General features: G+C 54.9%; 2 protein-coding genes across 13 annotated transcripts in view; one reads left to right on the forward strand and one right to left on the reverse strand.

The window, feature by feature from the left end:
* DLGAP4 (DLG associated protein 4) overlaps nucleotides 1-5072 on the forward strand; it is a 177660-nt gene extending 172588 nt beyond the window's left edge. For all 10 annotated transcript variants that reach the window (XM_030010511.2, XM_030010508.2, XM_030010509.2 and 7 more), the window contains 3 exons: nucleotides 658-749; nucleotides 2329-2481; nucleotides 3234-5072. In XM_030010511.2, coding sequence (XP_029866371.1) covers nucleotides 658-749; nucleotides 2329-2481; nucleotides 3234-3449 — 461 coding nt within the window. In that variant the 3' untranslated portion in view covers nucleotides 3450-5072. The remainder of the gene's footprint in view (nucleotides 1-657; nucleotides 750-2328; nucleotides 2482-3233) is intronic.
* A 3977-nt stretch (nucleotides 5073-9049) lies between these two features.
* Nucleotides 9050-17000, reverse strand: TGIF2 (TGFB induced factor homeobox 2). Of its 3 annotated transcripts, none has more exons than XM_030010520.2 (3): nucleotides 16792-17000; nucleotides 15544-15782; nucleotides 9050-11808 (listed from the first exon to the last, which is right to left on the reverse strand). In XM_030010520.2, exons 1-3 carry the CDS (start codon nucleotides 16829-16831, stop codon nucleotides 11224-11226), a joined length of 864 nt encoding a protein of 287 aa, XP_029866380.1. In that variant the 5' UTR covers nucleotides 16832-17000; the 3' UTR covers nucleotides 9050-11223. The 3 variants fall into 3 exon arrangements, with proteins under 3 accessions (XP_029866380.1, XP_029866382.1, XP_040978509.1); XM_030010522.2 differs by lacking the exon at nucleotides 16792-17000 and adding an exon at nucleotides 16598-16753; XM_041122575.1 differs by lacking the exon at nucleotides 16792-17000 and adding an exon at nucleotides 16003-16118.
* Between the last annotated feature and the right edge of the window lie 596 nt (nucleotides 17001-17596).

The raw sequence follows: 17596 nt of genomic DNA on the forward strand, positions 1-17596 counted from the left end.
AGCAGCATACCAAGGAGAAGGGGAATCAGTTCATCCCTGTTCATGGTGCAGTTGCAGGCACTGGGGTCTCTCAACCATGCCTTTGGAAGGCAAAAGCCCATACAGTGTTCTTCCATTAATGAGCAGAGGAATGTTGCCATGCCCAGAGACTACTTGGAAAACTCGCTAAGAGCAGCATAAAGTCCTGGGTATTAAAAGCCCTAGCCTGCCAGTATTTTAATCCCTTCTGGTAAATGGAGGTTGGAGACAGTTCTCCTGCCCCTTACTACTGTCACCTCGTGCATGAGTGGAAAAGCAGGTTGTGATCTGCAAGCAGGTGCTAGCAGATGGGCTCACTGAGATTGTGCTGGTGACTTGTCTGATGGGCTGAAGGCAGTTCAAGGTATTTTCTGTCAGCTCTGATCTAATGTTCTCGGTCTGGCCTGCTTTTGACCTGCTCTAGAAGGAGCAATTATAGATGGCAAAGACAGATGTAGATTAGTTTCAATACATCTTCTTTCCCTGAGAGCAGTTAGTTCCTTGGGGATCTCTGAAACTCCTTTTCTAATGAATCAAGAGTGTTTCTTTGCTCCAGAAACATTCCAGTTCATTGCTGTGTTTAATAGTCTGTTCAACTGAGGTCTTTTTTCTTTTTTTTTTTTTTTCTCTTCCCAATAGTCTTAGGAAAAGTCCTGAGTGCAGTGGGCAGTGCACAGTTACTAATGTCACAGAAGTTCCAGCAATTCCATGGCCTCTGTGAACAAAACTTGGTGAGTCTGGATCTATTTCTCCTGTTTTTTGAGAGGGGGATGTATCTGTTTTAACAGCACTACAGGAACTTCATCAGGTATTAACAGGCTACTGTCACTGTAAAAACAAAGCCAATGCAGCTGTAGCATACAGCCTGACCACCATGCCACAATGGGTGAACGCTGATTTAAAATGGCAGTTGAGCAGTGGGAGGCTGATCACCTCAGCCTCTCTCAGGGATGAGTATTTGGAATTCCTTTTGGTGCTTACATGAGCATGGGAATTTTCTTGAACTGCTGATCAGAGTATGTGGAATATCTGAGTCTCTCTGTGGGTCTGAATTGTCAACTAGCCATACTGCTGTGTGTCTGGGAAACTACCTCTTTCTTGTCACTTTGAAAGGGCTTTTTGAGGTGACCCACTGAGGTTTTGCCAAATAGGGAGGAATGTTCAAAAAGTCTTCCATTCTTCTCCAAACATGCTTGCTTTGCACATAGATTATGTGGATGGTAAAACTGTCCCAACAGGATTGTCCCTCATTGGTCACAAAGCACTGTTTGAATCGGATCTCTTCAAATGTAATGCAAGGGTGTGCCCTTGCTGAGGGCTGAACAGGGCTAACATGGGGATGGATGGGAATCTGTGTTTGGTTTTCCCCTCAAACTTTATCATGGTGTGGATTTTGCAGACTTCCTCGGAGGTGAATTCCCCCTTCACTTGCAAAAAAACCTTAGAGAAACTTGGGAAGGAGGAGAAGGGGAAGTGCTGAGCATCTGCTTGCTGATCTCTGGCTTACCACAGTTGAGAGATAAGCAGCAACACCACTAGCTTCCAGGCTTTCAACAGAGCTTTGTGCTGAGGTCTCCCTTGGATGCTTTGTGCTGAGTTGCTCACATCCGATCCCATGCTTTCCTGAGACAGTCCAGGCCTATGATGGCAGTTCAGGTGTCTCGGAACTGGGAAAATTCTGTTCCTGCAAGAAACTTAAGCTACTTAAAATTTTTCAACCTAGCCTGAGAAATATTGATACTTTCAGATTGTTTTGTGGGGGATGTAGCAAAGTAATTTTGCTTGTGAAAGCTATATTGACTTCTTTGGATTGCTGTACACTGGCATGCAAGTTCTCCAGGTGCCAGAGCTGTGCTTTGCATTGTGTGGTGTCCATTTCCATTATTAACCACCCTGAAATCAGGATCTCTGTGTAAGAAACCAGTGTTCTAGCTCTGAACCATGTGCTGGGGACCTTCAGTTAGAGGTTACTGCTGTGGGATTAGTGCTAGCTGGGGAAGCTTTGGGGAGAATGGGAGCTATTGCTTTCTGCTCCAGAGAATGTCTTTTTCAGGATTCTTCTTCAGGCTTCTGTAGGAGAAATACAGTCAGGATCTGCTTCCTGATCTTTGCAGAAATAGTTTTGACTATGAAGGATGGCATTGTGTGTCTGCATATTTAGGGCTGGTGTCTCCTGTGGGTTCTTGACATTTCAGTTGTCAGGCAGGTAGACTTACAAGGGGTGAATATGTAGGCTGTGCAGACTGCTCTGCTTGTCAAGAGGGTATATTCTTTCTGAAAGGTTGGGGTTTTTTATGCTTTCCCTTCTAGAACCCTAATGCCAATCCCAGACCCACAGCCCAGGACCTAGCTGGGTTTTGGGATCTCCTGCAGTTGTCCATTGAAGATATCAGCATGAAGTTTGATGAGCTGTACCACCTGAAAGCTAATAGCTGGCAATTGGCAGAGACACCGGAGAGAAAGGTGAGTGTGGGGCAGTTGAGAGCAGCCCAAGCACACCTCGGACGTTTCAGGTATCTGAGGTCTATTTCTGTCTGCAAACAGAACAGCTCCAGGGCTTTTACCATCTTGCACTTGTGCAGTGTAATCTCACAGCCTTGCAAGGCACTGAGACCATTTCTCTTGAGTAATAGTGGAAACAGTTTTGTACAAGGGGAAGAAGTATTACAATGGTGAGAGACCAGAGCAATGAGTGGTGGTATATGCTTGAAGTAGTGATACAGAGGCCTCTAGTGTTACAAGCTTTGTATGAATAGGTTATAACTATTCCTGGTGTCTGAGTAGTGTAAAAAACACCTACTGGAACCTTTTGAAAATGCAGCACAGGCTGTGTCCCTGGGCCAGGCTGCCTGACTAGACATGAGGGTAGGACTATGGCTCTGGGCAGGGTGGCATATTAAAATTTTGCAGTTTCAACTCAAATTCAGTCTTCATGCCTGTGCTGTGTTCTCACCTGTAGCTGAGCCATAGTCTGCAAACTCTAGTCCCCTTCACAGAGGGCCTCTGATGAGATGCAAAATGGCACATTTCTAGAAATTGGGGAAGCTGATTTTGATGAGTGTCTTTCTCAAGAACTGCTCCTGCTTCTTTCACCTGACACTCGATCTCATTGCTTAGTGCCTCATGCCGTAAGAGTCCCCACCATATCAGAGAGCAAGCTTCTGTATGTGAATTTTTATTTTATGTTTGGGTTTTTCCTTACTGTCTCCCTAAAGGAAGAGAAGAAACCACCCCCTCCAGTGCCAAAGAAGCCAGCCAAGTCCAAATCTCAACTGAACCGGGACAAAGCCTCTGATTCAGACAAGCAGCGCCAGGAAGCTCGCAAGCGTCTTATGGCGGCCAAGCGGGCTGCCTCTGTCCGGCAGAACTCGGCCACAGAGAGCGCAGATAGCATTGAGATCTACGTACCTGAGGCACAGACCCGCCTTTGAGCAAAGGGGCAAAGGAAGGAACCGCGTGGTTTTTATAAGTCATTAAAAAGGAAAAAAAAAAAGGTTCTCTCTAAACTAGTGTGATTTATTCAGTCTAGAGACAATGAGCCATCCTTGAAAAGGGCTCCTGAGTTGGCTTTTTTCTCTCAGCTTTAAGTAATGAAGATTTTAAAAAAAAAAAAAATCAACAACAAAAAAAAGAAAAAATACCCCTCGTTTTCTCACTGGCTGTGGTGTTGCTGAATGGACTGAACAGACTCCTGGAAACTCCAGTCCCTCGACTTGGAACTTCAGTCTTTTTACTTGTTCTATCTAATGAGAATTACTAGCTTGTTTACAAGAAGAGGACAAGAAAACATGAAGCCTTGAGCACTTGCCATGCTGTGTTCTTCCTCCTCAGTTCTGTTCTTCCTTCTCATCCTTTATTTTTTCCTCCTTCTGCTTCCTTTCTCCCACCCTTTGCATGGCTTCGTTTACCGTGTTAGAAATAACCTCTCTTCCACAGAGGTCCTGAAGAGAACACCCTTTCAGTGTGTACTACTATTGCACTCTGCTAGCAAGCAGCCTTTCTTGGGTTTGTTTTTTTTTTTTCTTTTGATGGGGATATTGGGGTGGGGGGAGGATGGCTGGGCAGGGACAGGGCAATGGGTTTGTATTCCTCTGTTTTATTGAAGTGAGAGGGTGACAGGGTCTGTGGAATGTAATGCAGAGTTGTTGAAACATAGCCCAGAACCAATGTGCAATAAGCTGGCAAAGGGGGAAGGGACAGCACTTGGCTGGCTGATCCCAAGAGAGCAGTACCCTACTCCAGGCACAGGAGGGGAGCTGAAGGACCACAGAGCAACTATGGGCATGATCCACACACACTTCACTTTGATTTTTCTCCTCTTCCCTTTACAAAATTATTTTCCTTGAATTGCTTGTTGAGAAAGAAGCTGCTACACTGGGGGACCTGTTTCAAAGTGGAGGGGGGAGGGCTGGGGAGAGTGTAATGGTATTTCAAGGTGGGAGGACTGGGTTTTGTACAAACAGGAAGGCACAGGTAGCTGGTGGGTAGGCTGCCTGCCTGTATGTATGTGTACATATGCACATATACACTTAGTAGTACCTGTACATTTAATTCATACACACATATACATGCCCATATGCACAGTGCAGATGGTGTACTAAAAGCACCTTGGTGAGAATGGGCATATGTATAGCATATATTTTTACATGTACTATATCTAGATGTGTGTAAAAGTGTGTGTAAAAATATATACCCTGTGTGTAATCAGATGACTATTTTTTTCCTTATCTCCCTGCTCTCTGGGTAGAGGAAAGTTTGCTAAATATTTTTTAGCCCATTTTCCCGTTTGTAGGTCTCCTTTTCAGTCTGGCTTCTTGAAGCTAGAACTGCCACCATCAAATTCTTTGCCACCCCCTCAAACTAAGCATTTGGCCCCATCTTGAGTGATCTTGCTGGGGATTGATTTTTTTTTTTTTTTTTTTTTCCTTTACTTGCTTGAATGAGTTGGGTGATTGTGTGCTACTTTCAGGGGGTGGGGGTAGAATCCCAGAGAAGTTTCAGCAAGGGTGCTGGTGATCCAGAAGGCAAAAAATAAATAAAAGTGAAATCCTGAATGCTGTCTGAATGACCATTGTATACTGTCCAGTGTTGCCCATATATAGGTCCCCTTAGATATTTCTGTGCACCTACCATAAATCTCAGACATGGAATTAGATTCCCATCAACAATTGGCCACAATGTAACTCATTCAGCATTAGTCTTGATCTTTGTGGGTAGAGACACTGAGTTTTTGGGTTGCACTGTCAGGTTTTGGGGAAGGATTGTAAAGATGCAGTTTTAGAGATATCTAGCATTGAAATTGGGAACAGCAGGGAAAGGTGGGTTTTTTTGTTGGTTTTTTTTTTTTTTTTTAATTTACTCTTCTAAAAGTGGCTGAGGCTGCTGCTCAGGAGCTGGCCTGGAAAGCTGCTTCTTCCATGGCTGGCAGTCTGTGGGCAGCAGCCCATCTCACTGAGTTGTCAAATGATCTTCTTCAATCACCTGGGCTGAGATCACTCTTCATCCTTGGTTGGTTGCCCCAGGCCTAAGGGTGTGCTTTGTGGGCTGCAGCCAGGAGAGGTGCAGCGGGGCATTGATGCGGGCTGTTCTGTGTGCACAGGTCTCGGGGTTGAGGATGGGTAGCGGAGGCAAGCGTGTGTGCCTGCCTGACTCTCATTTTGTTTCCTGCCACCTTGGAGGAGAAGAACTTAAAGCAGCAAGGACAGCTGGCTGACTTACCGTTAAAAAAAAAAAAAAAAAAAACAACAATAAATAAACAAATGCAGTCTGAACTTATAGCTGCCTGTGGTCTCTCTTGCTCTTTTTTTTCTCGGCAGTGGTATCTGTGACTGGTTTGGAATGGGCTGTGTCTTTGAATGTGCTCAGAGCTGTTCTGTGGAGTGGTGTTGACCTTCAGCTGTGGGGGACCCCAGCAAGATGGCTGACAGGGTGGAGGGCTGAGGGGTGGGTGGGGCAGGGTGGGGACAGGTGCTTCTGGTGGAAGTCCCACCCCCTCCTGCAGTCTCACAGGCTGCTTGCCCAGGAGTCATACCCTCTTCCAGTCCTGTGGTTGATGGTGATTGGCTGGCAGGACACCCCCCCCACCCCCCCGTGGTTTACCTGGAAGTCCATCAGAGCAGAGGGCCCTTCCTTTACATTTTATCTATTTTATACCTGTAGGTTTATGGCTAATATATATTTAATCTCTACAGCTTTATAAATGGGCATATATATATTAAAATATATACATGTATACAAATATAGAAGTATATATCTGAAAAATATTTATACACACCTTTATATAAATAATTCTATATATACATACACTGTATAAAAATTGATGTATTTTTCTATCTGAGCACTTCTGGAGCCAGAGGAAGTGGGCAGCCAATCACGGGGCTGCCAAGATCACGTGGGCATGATAGAGTCAAGAAATGGCTGTCAGCCAATCACAGAGCTGTATGATGTTTACAAAATGGCTGCCCCCTGCTATAAAATGGTGGGTGAAACAAAATGGCTGCCCCCAGTGTACATGGGGGTGGGCCTTTGTGTCAAATGTACTTCCGGGTAACCTGGGGGGCGGGGGCTGGCTGTTCCTGCCAGCCAATCACAACAGACCATGCGACTTCTGGGGCAAATGGCTGCTGAGGCTGGTGGGAGGGAGTGGGACTTCTGGCAGAAGCAGTAGGCGGGGCACCTGTCAGTCGTGCCCTTGCAGTCAGTGAGGTGTGAGGCAGTGGGTGTGAGGGCGGGGCGGCAGCTGGGAGGGCCGGGGTGGCCGGTGCCTCACGCCTCGGGCCCCCAGAGTTCTCCTTGTACAGGAGGGGCTGAGCCCACCCTGTGGCCTGGGCAGCACTGGGGCAGGCCCCAGCCAGGCAGAAAACCCCTGGTACCCATGCTGGGTCTTTGCGGGAGGTTTGTGTCCTGGCCTGAGGGCTGCAGCAGGTGGGGTCTCCCCAGCTGAATGGAAGCCGCTGCCACTGCCATGCCAGCCGGCCTTCCACTGGGCCTCTCTGGGAACAGCTGCCTGCTGTGCTGGCTGTCTGCGGGACTCCTGTGACACTTAGCACAAGTCCAGCATCCCAGGCAGCACTGAAACCAGAGGGAGCATGGAGCCAGGCTGGTGCATGCCCCGAGAAGCAGTGCCAGGGGAGCATCTCCCTGCGTTATCCAGGTAAGAGGAGCACAGCAGGAAGCAGGAGGGGGACAGTTTGTGCTACTGCTGACCTATGCATCCCTGGGGGCTTGGAGAACCTAGTGATGTGTAACTTTACCTTCTGGTTGTGCTGTTTTGGGGCACAGCATGATACCCTGCATTGCTTCTTTGCCCCAGCAATGGAAGATGTAGCTGCCAGGGAGGGTCTCCCAAAGCCTTACCCCCATGTGGGTGTTTTGGGACAGTGGTGGCTATGGCATGAGAAGTATGAAAGCATCATATTTCTGCACTCAATGCAATGTTTGAGCATGCCCAGGGCAGATCACGGGGCGGGGTGGTAGCCTGCAGGGCTGGGACAGGGCAGGTGGTGGTCAGCTGGCAGGACCCCTCCTGGAAGCACAAGTCCCAGCTGCTGCCCTGGGAGGTGGCACCTGGGGGCAGGGGCAGAGCCGTCCCTCACCCTGGGTAACCATGCTCAGCACTGTGCTAGAGGACGAGGATGCTGGCTGTCCTCCCTGCAGCGCTCTCCTTGTGCCTCTGGGAAATGTCTGCCCATCACCCTGTGGCAGGGGTGCCTGAGCCCAGCTGGGCACCAGTGGCCCCTTCCCCCATGGAGGCAAGTGCAGGTCCCTGAGGCTCTGCCCGACCTGCCTGGTTGGGTCCCCAGGGCCTGGCCAGGACAAAGGCACCTCTGTGCAACTCAGGAACCCTGAGGTGCTATTTGAGACCACAGGAGGGGCAGGCAGAGCTGGGGGACATGGGCTGTGTTTTACCCAGCCATGATCCCCTGTTGCTGTGCTGACCACCACCTCCGAGTTGGGCTGGCAGTCCCTTGCCCTGGCTGAGTCCTGGCTCCAGCCCCACAAGCACTCCAGCCCTGCCGGGTGCCCCAGCCCACATGCCTCACCATGAGCACAAAGCGCCAGCAGCCCATACAGGGTGGGTGATATCCTGTTGCTATTATTGTCACCAAAGGTGCTTAGGGGTTTCCCTAGAGCTGCATTGATTAAGGCCTGCCTGGAGGCTAGGTGCCTCCATCGTTCCACAGCCCCTGCCCAGTGCTGGGGTGCAGTGGGTGCAGAGCCCCTGGGGTTGCCCTACACCACAGGAAGCCAGGGGCAAGGGGGCTGCAAAGGGCTTGAACTAGTGTTAGCACCCACTCCAGCCCCTACTACAGTAGAGAGCAGGTGTCCAAGGCAGGCAGGGCATCAAGAGACTGCAGCCCTGAGCTGGTGTGCGTGAAAGATGCCAGCAGATGAAATATCAGAGTGCACACTCCTAGTGTGTGCAAGAGGCTGACTGAGCCCCTGGGGCAGCACAGGAGCAGGCACAGCAGCCCTGAGCCCAGCCTTGCTGCCAGCATCCATGCCAGCAGTGCAGCAGCTTTGGGGTCTGTGCCCTTGCCCTCTGTGGCAAAGCAAGGCAGGCTGGGGCTGCTGCCCCAGGAACAGCTCTGCAAGACCCCTGCCCACCTGACAGGGTTCCTGACCCAGGAAACTGTGCAGTGGAGCCCCACCACAATTGTTTCTTTTTTCCTTTGCCAAGGGGCTAGCACTGATGCCCTCTCACTTTCCCAATGCTGGCCAGGAAGAGGGAAGACACAAACACATCAGCCCTCTGCTGCTGCCAAGTGATTTCTGGCTCCCAGACACCAGGATCAAACACTGTGGGAAGTGAGCACATAACATCAGACCAAACGATGGTGGGGTAGGTGCAGGCCTATGCCAAGCACTGGTCCGGCTTTTTCCAGCCCCAGCAATGTTCCTCAGACCTCTTAAGCTGCTTTGGCCCAGTGTCAGGAGGTGGGGGCTGGTAGTGAGGGAGGAGCAAGTGAGCCACCCACAAATGACATAGTCCAGTCTCACACACAGCTCATTTAAAAAAAAAAAAAAAAAAAAAAACTAAAAAACTTTTATTTGACAACAGAAGAACAAACAAAAAGATATTTACAGTAGTTTTTTGCTTCGTAAATTTCATTCCAATAATCCCTGCCCTCCCCACTCTTTCTGGTCCATCCCCAGGGCAGCAACACCAGTCCATGGCACAGGCACAGCTGTAGCACTCCTGCCCTGGGGGAGGAAACCACTTTGGTTTGACTGGGGCAACATAAGGGGAGGAGACTAAAAAGCCTCTCCCTCCCCTGGGGGAGGAAACAGAACTGCAGGGAGGTGACAGGGGGAAGGGCTACCTAGAAATAAGGGAGGGAGTCCTAAAATTCAGGGCTTTCCCCAGAAAGGAGGCAGAAGACAAAGGCTGGACATAAAATGGAGCCAGGGGAGATGAGGAGGGGGATGTTCACAGCCACATGATGAGCATCCACCTGAAGCCGGGTAGTACCAGAGTTGGAGCCATCCCTGCACTGCACAGGGGCACCCGGCCAATGCAACACATTATTGGCAAGCCTTCCTGCAGCCCCCATTAGTACTCACGAACTCCTCTCTCCTGTCACCTTCTCTCTGAAGAAAAGGCGGGGGAGGGGAGGAAACACCAGTCCCCAAAATCAGTGCTTTTCCCTTCCAGGCCCCATCGTCCCCCAGCACTGCTGGCTCCAACCACTGCAGAGCACCAGATCCTGTGGACGTTATTATCTCTAGTCATGCAACTTAACAATCAGGCTAATTACCTAGGATTAGTGTTTCTCAGGATAGATAACATAGGTGCGTACATATCGCTATTTAACTTACATTTTACAGTGAAACAGCAATATCTCAGTCCCAGGACCAGTGCAGCACCCAGGCTCCCACTCAGTGACAGCAAGCGATGCCCAGCCAGGAACTGCCTTGGAGCCTGAAAACCCCCACCAGGCCAGGCTGGGGGGGGGCCCAGCCAGCTCCCAGCAGACACGAGCTTGTCACTAGAGGTCACCAGCACCACACAGCCAGGCACAGCCACGCTCAGCCCTGGAGAGCAAGAGCAGGAGGGAGGGGACGGCAGAGCAATAAGACTCCATCCCTCCGCGTTCCCAGGGCAGGTCATCAGCACTTGGCCGATGAGACAACTCTGCTTTCCAGGAACCATGGTCTGCAGGTTGTGAGCACTGCACTTGCAGAAGAACACACATGCCCATACCAGCAACACGCCTCTTTCCAAATTCAAAAAAAAAAACAAACAAAACAAAACAAAAAAAACCCCACCAAGTCGGGTACAAAATTTCACAGTCTCAGCTTTGCATCCACCCCCAGCAGCAGCCTGCTGTCAGCATCTCACAGGCTCCGCAATGTGCTCTCTGTTCCGGGACACAGTGTGCACATACTCAGCAGGAACTCAAGAGAAACACGGGCAAGTTGTGGAAATGCTTATAGAAGAAAAAAAAAAAAAAATCGTATAATAAATCACAATTAAAAGGAAAATGTTTCAACAAAAAATTGCTAAACAGCACCATAGGGATTTCTACTGGCAGCATCCGTAACACCCTAAATCAGAAAAAGGAGTCCCATGTTTTCCATGCGAAAAAATGCCACAGACTTCAGGTTTCCAGTTCATCTGTCCTTTGCCCTTCCCTGGGCAAGGCAGGGCTCCTGGCCAGCACAAGGTACCAGAAAGGCCCTCCACAAACAAAAGGGGGGAAAAAAAGGGGGGGGGTGGGGGGTGGGGAAAGAGAGCAGAGATTTGGGAGAAAGAGCTTTTCATCCATAGTCCTTAAAACAGACACCAACTTTAAAAAAAAATAAATTCTCTCTCTCTCTCTCCCTGAAGAAATGGTGTTGGCTGGACCCTTGTTTGCAGGAGAGAGAAAAAGAAGTCAGCAGGTTTTCCAAGGGGAGCTCCACAGTAACCATCAGTCACAGCAGGGCGAGGTCAGTAAAGCTGCAAAGGTCTCTTCACAGCAGCCAGACTGCAGTGGCCACATCCTCCCATGTACCCGGGGCACAATCCTCAGTGGCAAGGGCAGCAGGCGGGGGGGGGCATCTCCCCACCTCTCCCCCCTTGGCTGACAGAGAAACCAGAGCCCCCTGGAAGGCAGGAGTCTGCTCCTGAGATGAGCTGGTTGGGGGGTGCAGGCAGATGGGTGGCCGGGAGGGTCAGGCACCCCCCGAGGAAGGGCACCCTGCGGGAGCTGGCCCAGGGGGTTATTTGGAGACGGAGGCTCCCAGAGGCTCAGTCTGGGGTGAGAGGGGCAGCTGCCCGCCCTGCCGCTGCGACTCCAGCTCGGCCGCCTTCTGCAATGCCACCTCCACCAGCAGCTGGAAGCTGCTGAAGTCGTCGCCAAAGAGCTCGGGAGGCGTGGGGGGTGGTGTGTTAAAGAGTCCACTGGTGGGGCTGGCCGCCTCAGCCCGGGCCAGCAAGGTCATGGTGCTGCCGGTGGTACCCAGCGGCGCTTTGGGGGCAGGGTCCGGCTCCGCTCGCTGCGGGCCAGGGGGCTTCTCCCACTCGGGGCTGTGGGCGCTAACCACCGTCAGGTTGCTGCCCAGCGCCTGGGCAGGGTGGCACAGTACCTGCGGGCATACGGACATCGACAGCACCTTGGAGGCCCCGGCAGCCGTCACGGGAGGTACCACCAGCACCCCAGAACCGGCAGCAGCCCCCCGCGGCAGAGCCACATCACCAGCTTTGCCACCCCGGCGGGAGATGGTGAACTGGTTGGGGTCCTTCCCATCCTTACGCAGCATGTCGGGGAGCAGCCGCCTCCTGGCGTTGATGAACCAGTTGCAGATCTGGGAGGAAAGAGGGGCACAGTGCTGTCAGCTGGGGGCTGCCACGCGTGCACAGCACTGGCCGGGGGGCAGCAGCCCAAAGCCAAGCCAGCAGAATCCTCCCCTGGACGCAGGCAAGCCCCACACGCACACCCCAGCTACCACAGGTCTCCCCGCTCCAGCCCCACACCTCTTTCCCGTGGGGCTCCAGAGAGGCAGAGCTACTCCTGGCAGGGCTTGCCCAGCCACCCACGGAAACCCCAACGCTGGCTGCTTCCTGCCTGGCACTGCCTGCCTGGGGGCGCCCCTTCCTCCCTGCACTCCTGTCCCAGCTGCCCACAGTCCAATGCTCCCACTCAGCCCTGCCAGCCCACCCTGCCGGGGACTGCGCATGGGTGCCAGCCCCCCACGGCACTGCCAGCACCCACTTACCACACCAGCACACTGAACAAACGGAACCTGGGTAGCTTTGGGGCTGAGCCGCTCCGCAAGCCAGAGCAAGGCTGCATAGAACTGCTGGAGCTGCAGCGGCTCTTGAGCAGAGCTGCCCACTCCCCAGGGAAGGATGGGCTCAGCACTGTCCCAACGCAGCCCAAAGTCTCAGCAACTGACTGTGCCCAGCCACATGCAGGTAAAGCAGGGTGCAGCTCCCAGCACCCTCCTGGGGGCTCCTGCCATTCCCCCTAACCAGAGGCTGTGGCATTCCACAGAGCCAGCTCGGAGCCCGACAGCCTCCAGCAGGTCCCTGGTCTGGGAGAAGTTTTCCCTTCTCCAGGTAACCCACCCCAGGGGTCAGCGTGCCCTGCCACACTTCGGCACACTGATGCCAGTGCCAACATGCTGCCACCCTGGACAGGAGCACTGAGGCTGCCCAGAGCAGACAGACAGCAGGACAGCAGCATGGATGGAAAACCCTAAAAACCATCAGCTCACAGTGCTGCAGCTCCCCATCCCCTAATGGGGTGGCAGGGATTGCAGCAGTACATCGACACCTTCCCGTGCCTCCTGCCAACAAGTGAGGTTACAGCTAGCTTTAAAGGCTCTTCCAAACATCTGCACACTAAAGAGGCAGAGCTCTGCAGCTACACCTCTGGAAGCCCTTCAGAATCACAGCAGCCATGTATTCAGTCTCGGCCATGTATTGTTTCAGCACATTTATATAAAACGCTACATTAAAAAAATAACTGCCTTCTTCCTAGAAAACAATTAGAAGAGAATAAATCAGAAAAAAAAAAAAAAAAAAAGACTGATCTTTCCTAAATCAACAGCTATGTAAAATATTTCCCCCGGGGAGAGAGAACTTACCACAACTTTGATCACAGCAAGATCTCAGTTGTCCTTTTTTTGTCTTTAAGACAATATTTGGCATTTAACACCCTCAAACACACCAGTCTCACCCCCTTTTCCCTTCCAAACACCCTCCCTTGCAAGCCTTAACCAGGTCCCCTTGACATGATCTTGTGATCCCATGGCCATCAACCGCCGTAGTCCGGAGGGCTGGACTCCCAACAAAAAGCCCAACAAACTCTGCAGTGCTGAGAAGCCCCCCGAAATCCTGCTGGTCCTCCCTGTCATGCTCTTTCCAGCATTCAGCTCCCTCTGGAGAACACACACACAACCACCAGTGAGACTGCATGGCGTCACCTGCCCGGGGAACTGTGATATGCCTCAGCTTTGAGGCAAGCAGCTTTTTTTTTTTTTTTTTTTTTTTTGAAAACATGGCCATTGCTTGGCCCCACCACCAGCGCACACCAGACCATCACTTTGGGCAGTATCTGTCCCCACCACTGCCACAGGAGAGGCATCCCCTCTGCAGGGAGGAAAAGCCCATCCCCACAGGAGGGCACGGGCTTGGAAACCTGCCGTTGTCCAGGAAGCCTTGCCAGGCACAGGCACTGCTTTCTTACCTCCCAACTTTCTGCAAGGGAGACACATGGCTTCCCAGTCTCTCTGAAGACCTGAGATTGCTGCGCTCCTGATCCCTGGCCACTGGTGCCTGGCTCCAGCTCCCCAGGTCGCTGGATGCACAAATAAACAACTGGGGAGGTGTCTGGCCAGTGGCTGCAGCGGAGCCCTGTGCTCAAGAGGCTCCTGGAGGGGTCGGATCAGCACCGATGGATCAAACCCTGCAGCCACTCCAGCCTTGCCGTAGGGTGTCCCACACCTCCACCCCAACAGGCTTCTCCTCGTCAGATGAAGCAGCCCCCACAGCATCCTGTTGCATCACCTCAGACTGACAGAAATCCCCATGACAGCCCTCAGCTGGCCCTGGGAAATGCCACCAGGCTGGGACCCCCTGCCTGGGGGGGTATAGGGGCAGTCTCCTCACCAGGCACACGGGGGCTGCAGGGGGTCCCACGGGGCTGACAATGGCTGGCACACAGCAAGGCCACACCTCGACAAGCCCACAAGCCTGCCAACACCCTCCCAAAGAGCTTAGGGCACAGACAGCCAGGCACCTGCTGGTCCCACTGCCACAAGCCCTGGGGTTAACCCCCACGTGCCAGGCACCGCCATGCCAACCCCGGTCCGTCACAAGCCCAGACCCCCACAGCCCCAAACCCAACACTGCTTCCCCCAGCACTCTGACTCAAGCCCTCCCAGGACCACCAGCCTCCCCTCAGAGCAGCTGCCCAGACACAAATCTGTTGCACAGCCAGCATTTAAAGAAACACACTAAAATGAAAAAGAAAGTTTGCCTTGCCGGCCAGGAAGAAGGAAACCAGACAGCCACTGCCCACACACCGGTGTCTGGGCTGTGGCCAGGATGGCTGGCCAGGACCACGCTGAGCTGCAGGGAAAGGAGCCAGAGGTGCAGAAGAAGCCCCAAGGAGAGGAGCTCAGCTGCAAACCCACTAGCCTTTGCCTGCTCCCTTACACACAAGAGCTGTTTCCCACCCCACTGTACCCCCAGAACCAGAGAACAGAGCAAAGCCCCCATCCATCTCCCACCCTGCCAGGCTGGGAGAGGGGGGATGGGGCCCTGGGCACACAGGGGTCCCCCTGCCTGGAGGCTGCTGGCCTTCATGTGGATCAAAGGGGCAGGCAGCTGCAGGCAGGTTCTCCCTGCCACCCTAACAGCAGGCAGGGTGAAAGCCAAAGCTGGAAGGAAAAGCACTGCTCACCCCAGCTGCTCACCAGGGCTACCAGCTGGGCACCCATCACAGTACCACACAGAGAACACCAGCCCACAACCAGGAGTGGAACAGGGGGCCTCCTACCCAGGAGCCTTCAGCTGGGCTGGGCTCCTCTTAATGCAACTGGGGTAACTGGGGCCAGGTGGACCAGCCAGTACTTAGTGCTGCTAATGGCCCACCTGGGGTCAAACCCCAGCCCAGCCTCTCTCTCCTAAGATAGTTGTCCCCCACCCAGCTCTGCGTGCTGGGGGGGGGGGCTGCTCAGGGGAACAGGATAAAGCAGCAACCCCCCAAAAGCCTTCTATCAGTGGTGGCTTTTACTAACAATAGGGTATTGCTTAGTTTTTCCCCATCCCACTCCCTCCATATTCTGGCCAGCCAAAAGGGTCTGCTCCAGCACTACCATAAAACTAGTCCCCGGGGCTCAGACCTCTCCCAAAAAGCAGCTTTGCTTCCCTGCTGTTCCCTCCCTCGCCTCCTCGCTGCCCTTCAGAGGCAAGTGGTTCCAGCGTGCCAAGTCCTTTGGGATCTTCAGTGGGGTTCTCCTGGTCTGGCCCATCCCAAGCACTGCAGCAGCAGACCCAGTGGTGTCCCCAGCGTGAGGGGGACTAGCTCCTACCTGCAGCACGGAGAGGCTGGTCTGCCCTGAGAGGCTGAGCTTCTCCTGCTCAGAGGGGTAGGCATTGAAGCGGTGCTCGTACAGCCAGTCCCGGAGGATCTTCACGGACTCCTTGGGGAGATTGCCCCTTCTCTTCCTCTTGTTGGACTGCAAGGGGTCCGGGGATGTGGCGCTGTCGTCCTCCCCGAGGTCGCTTTCCGACATGGTGGAGATGCCCGCAGATCTCTCCTGGTTAAAGCCTGGCAAGGTGGAAACCGAAGAACAGGCATCAGGCTGCGTCCCGGTCAGGGGAGCGAAGTGGGGGGAAGTGCAGCCACAGCCCCCCCCCCCCCGCCTCGAACGTGAGGGGCGGCTCTCCCCCTCCTCGCCTGGCCGGGGGGGGGGGGGAATAATCCAGAGGCAGCGGCCCCCCCCCGGGGAGAGGAGAAGCTACAGGCACCGGCGGAGACAACAGCCCACCCCGCGGCTCTGCGGAGGCTGCACCGGCGTGAGCCCGGCAAGCGGGGCTCCGGGGGGGCGATCGCAGCGGGCAAGAGAAAACCCAGCATTTGGGGGGGGGGGGGGGAAGAGCGGGGGGGAATGTAAAACAAAAGATATCTCAGCAGGAGAAGAAGGCCGGGGCTGGAAAGTCGGAGTTGCTCCAGGGAGAAGGAACCACGCGGGGTCATTGTGCGGCGGGGATGGAGGCGGGGGGCGGCGGGGGCGACTTCCCCGCGCTGCTGTCACGGGCCGGGGGCTCGGCTCGGCGGTGCGGTGCGGGCCGGCCCCCCCTCCCCGCACAACACCCCCCGCCCCTCCAGCCGCAACAGGTAGCGCGGCGCCGGGGTCCCTGCCCGCCGCGAACACAAAGCCGGGGAAGCGGCGAGCCCCGGCCCCCCCCCCCCCGCCCCCCCTCGCCGCTGCCCGGGGAGGCGAAGGAGAAAGAAAGAGAAGCTGGAAAGTGGCCCGCCGCCCCGCACCCCCGCAAACGGCAGAAAGCGACCCCAAAATAGCCCCGAGCAAACAAACAACATCGGCCAAGTTAGAAACGAGGCGGAAAGCGAACAAAACCCACCCGAGCGCGCCCACCCGCGACTCCCACAAACTTTTCACGCCGGGGGCGGCTCCCGGCCCGGCCTGGCCCGGCCCGCACAAAGGCGGCGGGGCCGCGCTCCGCTCCGCGCTCCCCGGCCCGGCCCGGCCCGGCCCGCCGCGCCCGCAGCCCGGCCGGGACTCCATGTTTGCCGCCCGCCCCGGCTGCGCTCTTACCCCCGGGCCGCCGCCGCCGCCGCCGCCTCGGCCCTTGCATGGGCCGCGCCGGGGTCGCGCCGCCGCCGGGGCTCCGGTGCCGGTGCCGGGGGTGCGGCGGGACCCTCCCGCGGCGGCGGGGCGGGCGGCCGAGGCGCAGCGAAAAGTTTTGGGTGGGCGGCAGTGACAGATGCCGAGACAGAGTTCCCTTTGTTCCCGAGGAGGCAGGAACTCGGCCGGGCCCCCCGCCCCCGGCCCCGGCCCGCCCGCCCCCGGCTGTCACCGCCGCGGCACCGGGCAGCGGGCACCCGAGCCCCCGCCCCGCCGAGCCCCGGGCCGGTACCTGGCGACGGCGGCGCCCCCGCTCCGGAGCGGCCCCGCGGCGGGGATGGGGCTCTGCCCCCGCTCCCGGACACAGTGCCCGGCGGGAGGGAGCCCCCGCAACCCTGCAGGCTGCGCCGGGCTGCAGAAGTGCTGTGGTAACCCCCCCTGCGGGGAGCTGCACCCCGGCACCCGCCCAGGGGCACCCATGCAGGGGCACCCACCCAGGGATACCTGCTCAGGGATACCCATGCAGGGACACCCACCCAGGGGCGCTCACCCAGGGGCGTTCACCCACAGGTACCCCCACAAGGCACCACACAAGCTCCTTCCCCCCCAGCCATGTTAAGGCTGAATCCTGTAACTGAGCACCAAGGGGTTACTGGTGCCTGCGGGCAGGGCCAGGCCTGGGGACAGGAGCTGCTGGGACTGGTGTGGGTGAGAGCCCCAGGGACCTCAGGCCACCCTGAGGCACCACCGGTGCTTCGCTTGGTGGCTTTTGCTT

The sequence above is a fragment of the Aquila chrysaetos genome, chromosome 3 (assembly GCF_900496995.4).
Source record: "Aquila chrysaetos chrysaetos chromosome 3, bAquChr1.4, whole genome shotgun sequence".
Taxonomy (NCBI): domain Eukaryota; kingdom Metazoa; phylum Chordata; class Aves; order Accipitriformes; family Accipitridae; genus Aquila; species Aquila chrysaetos.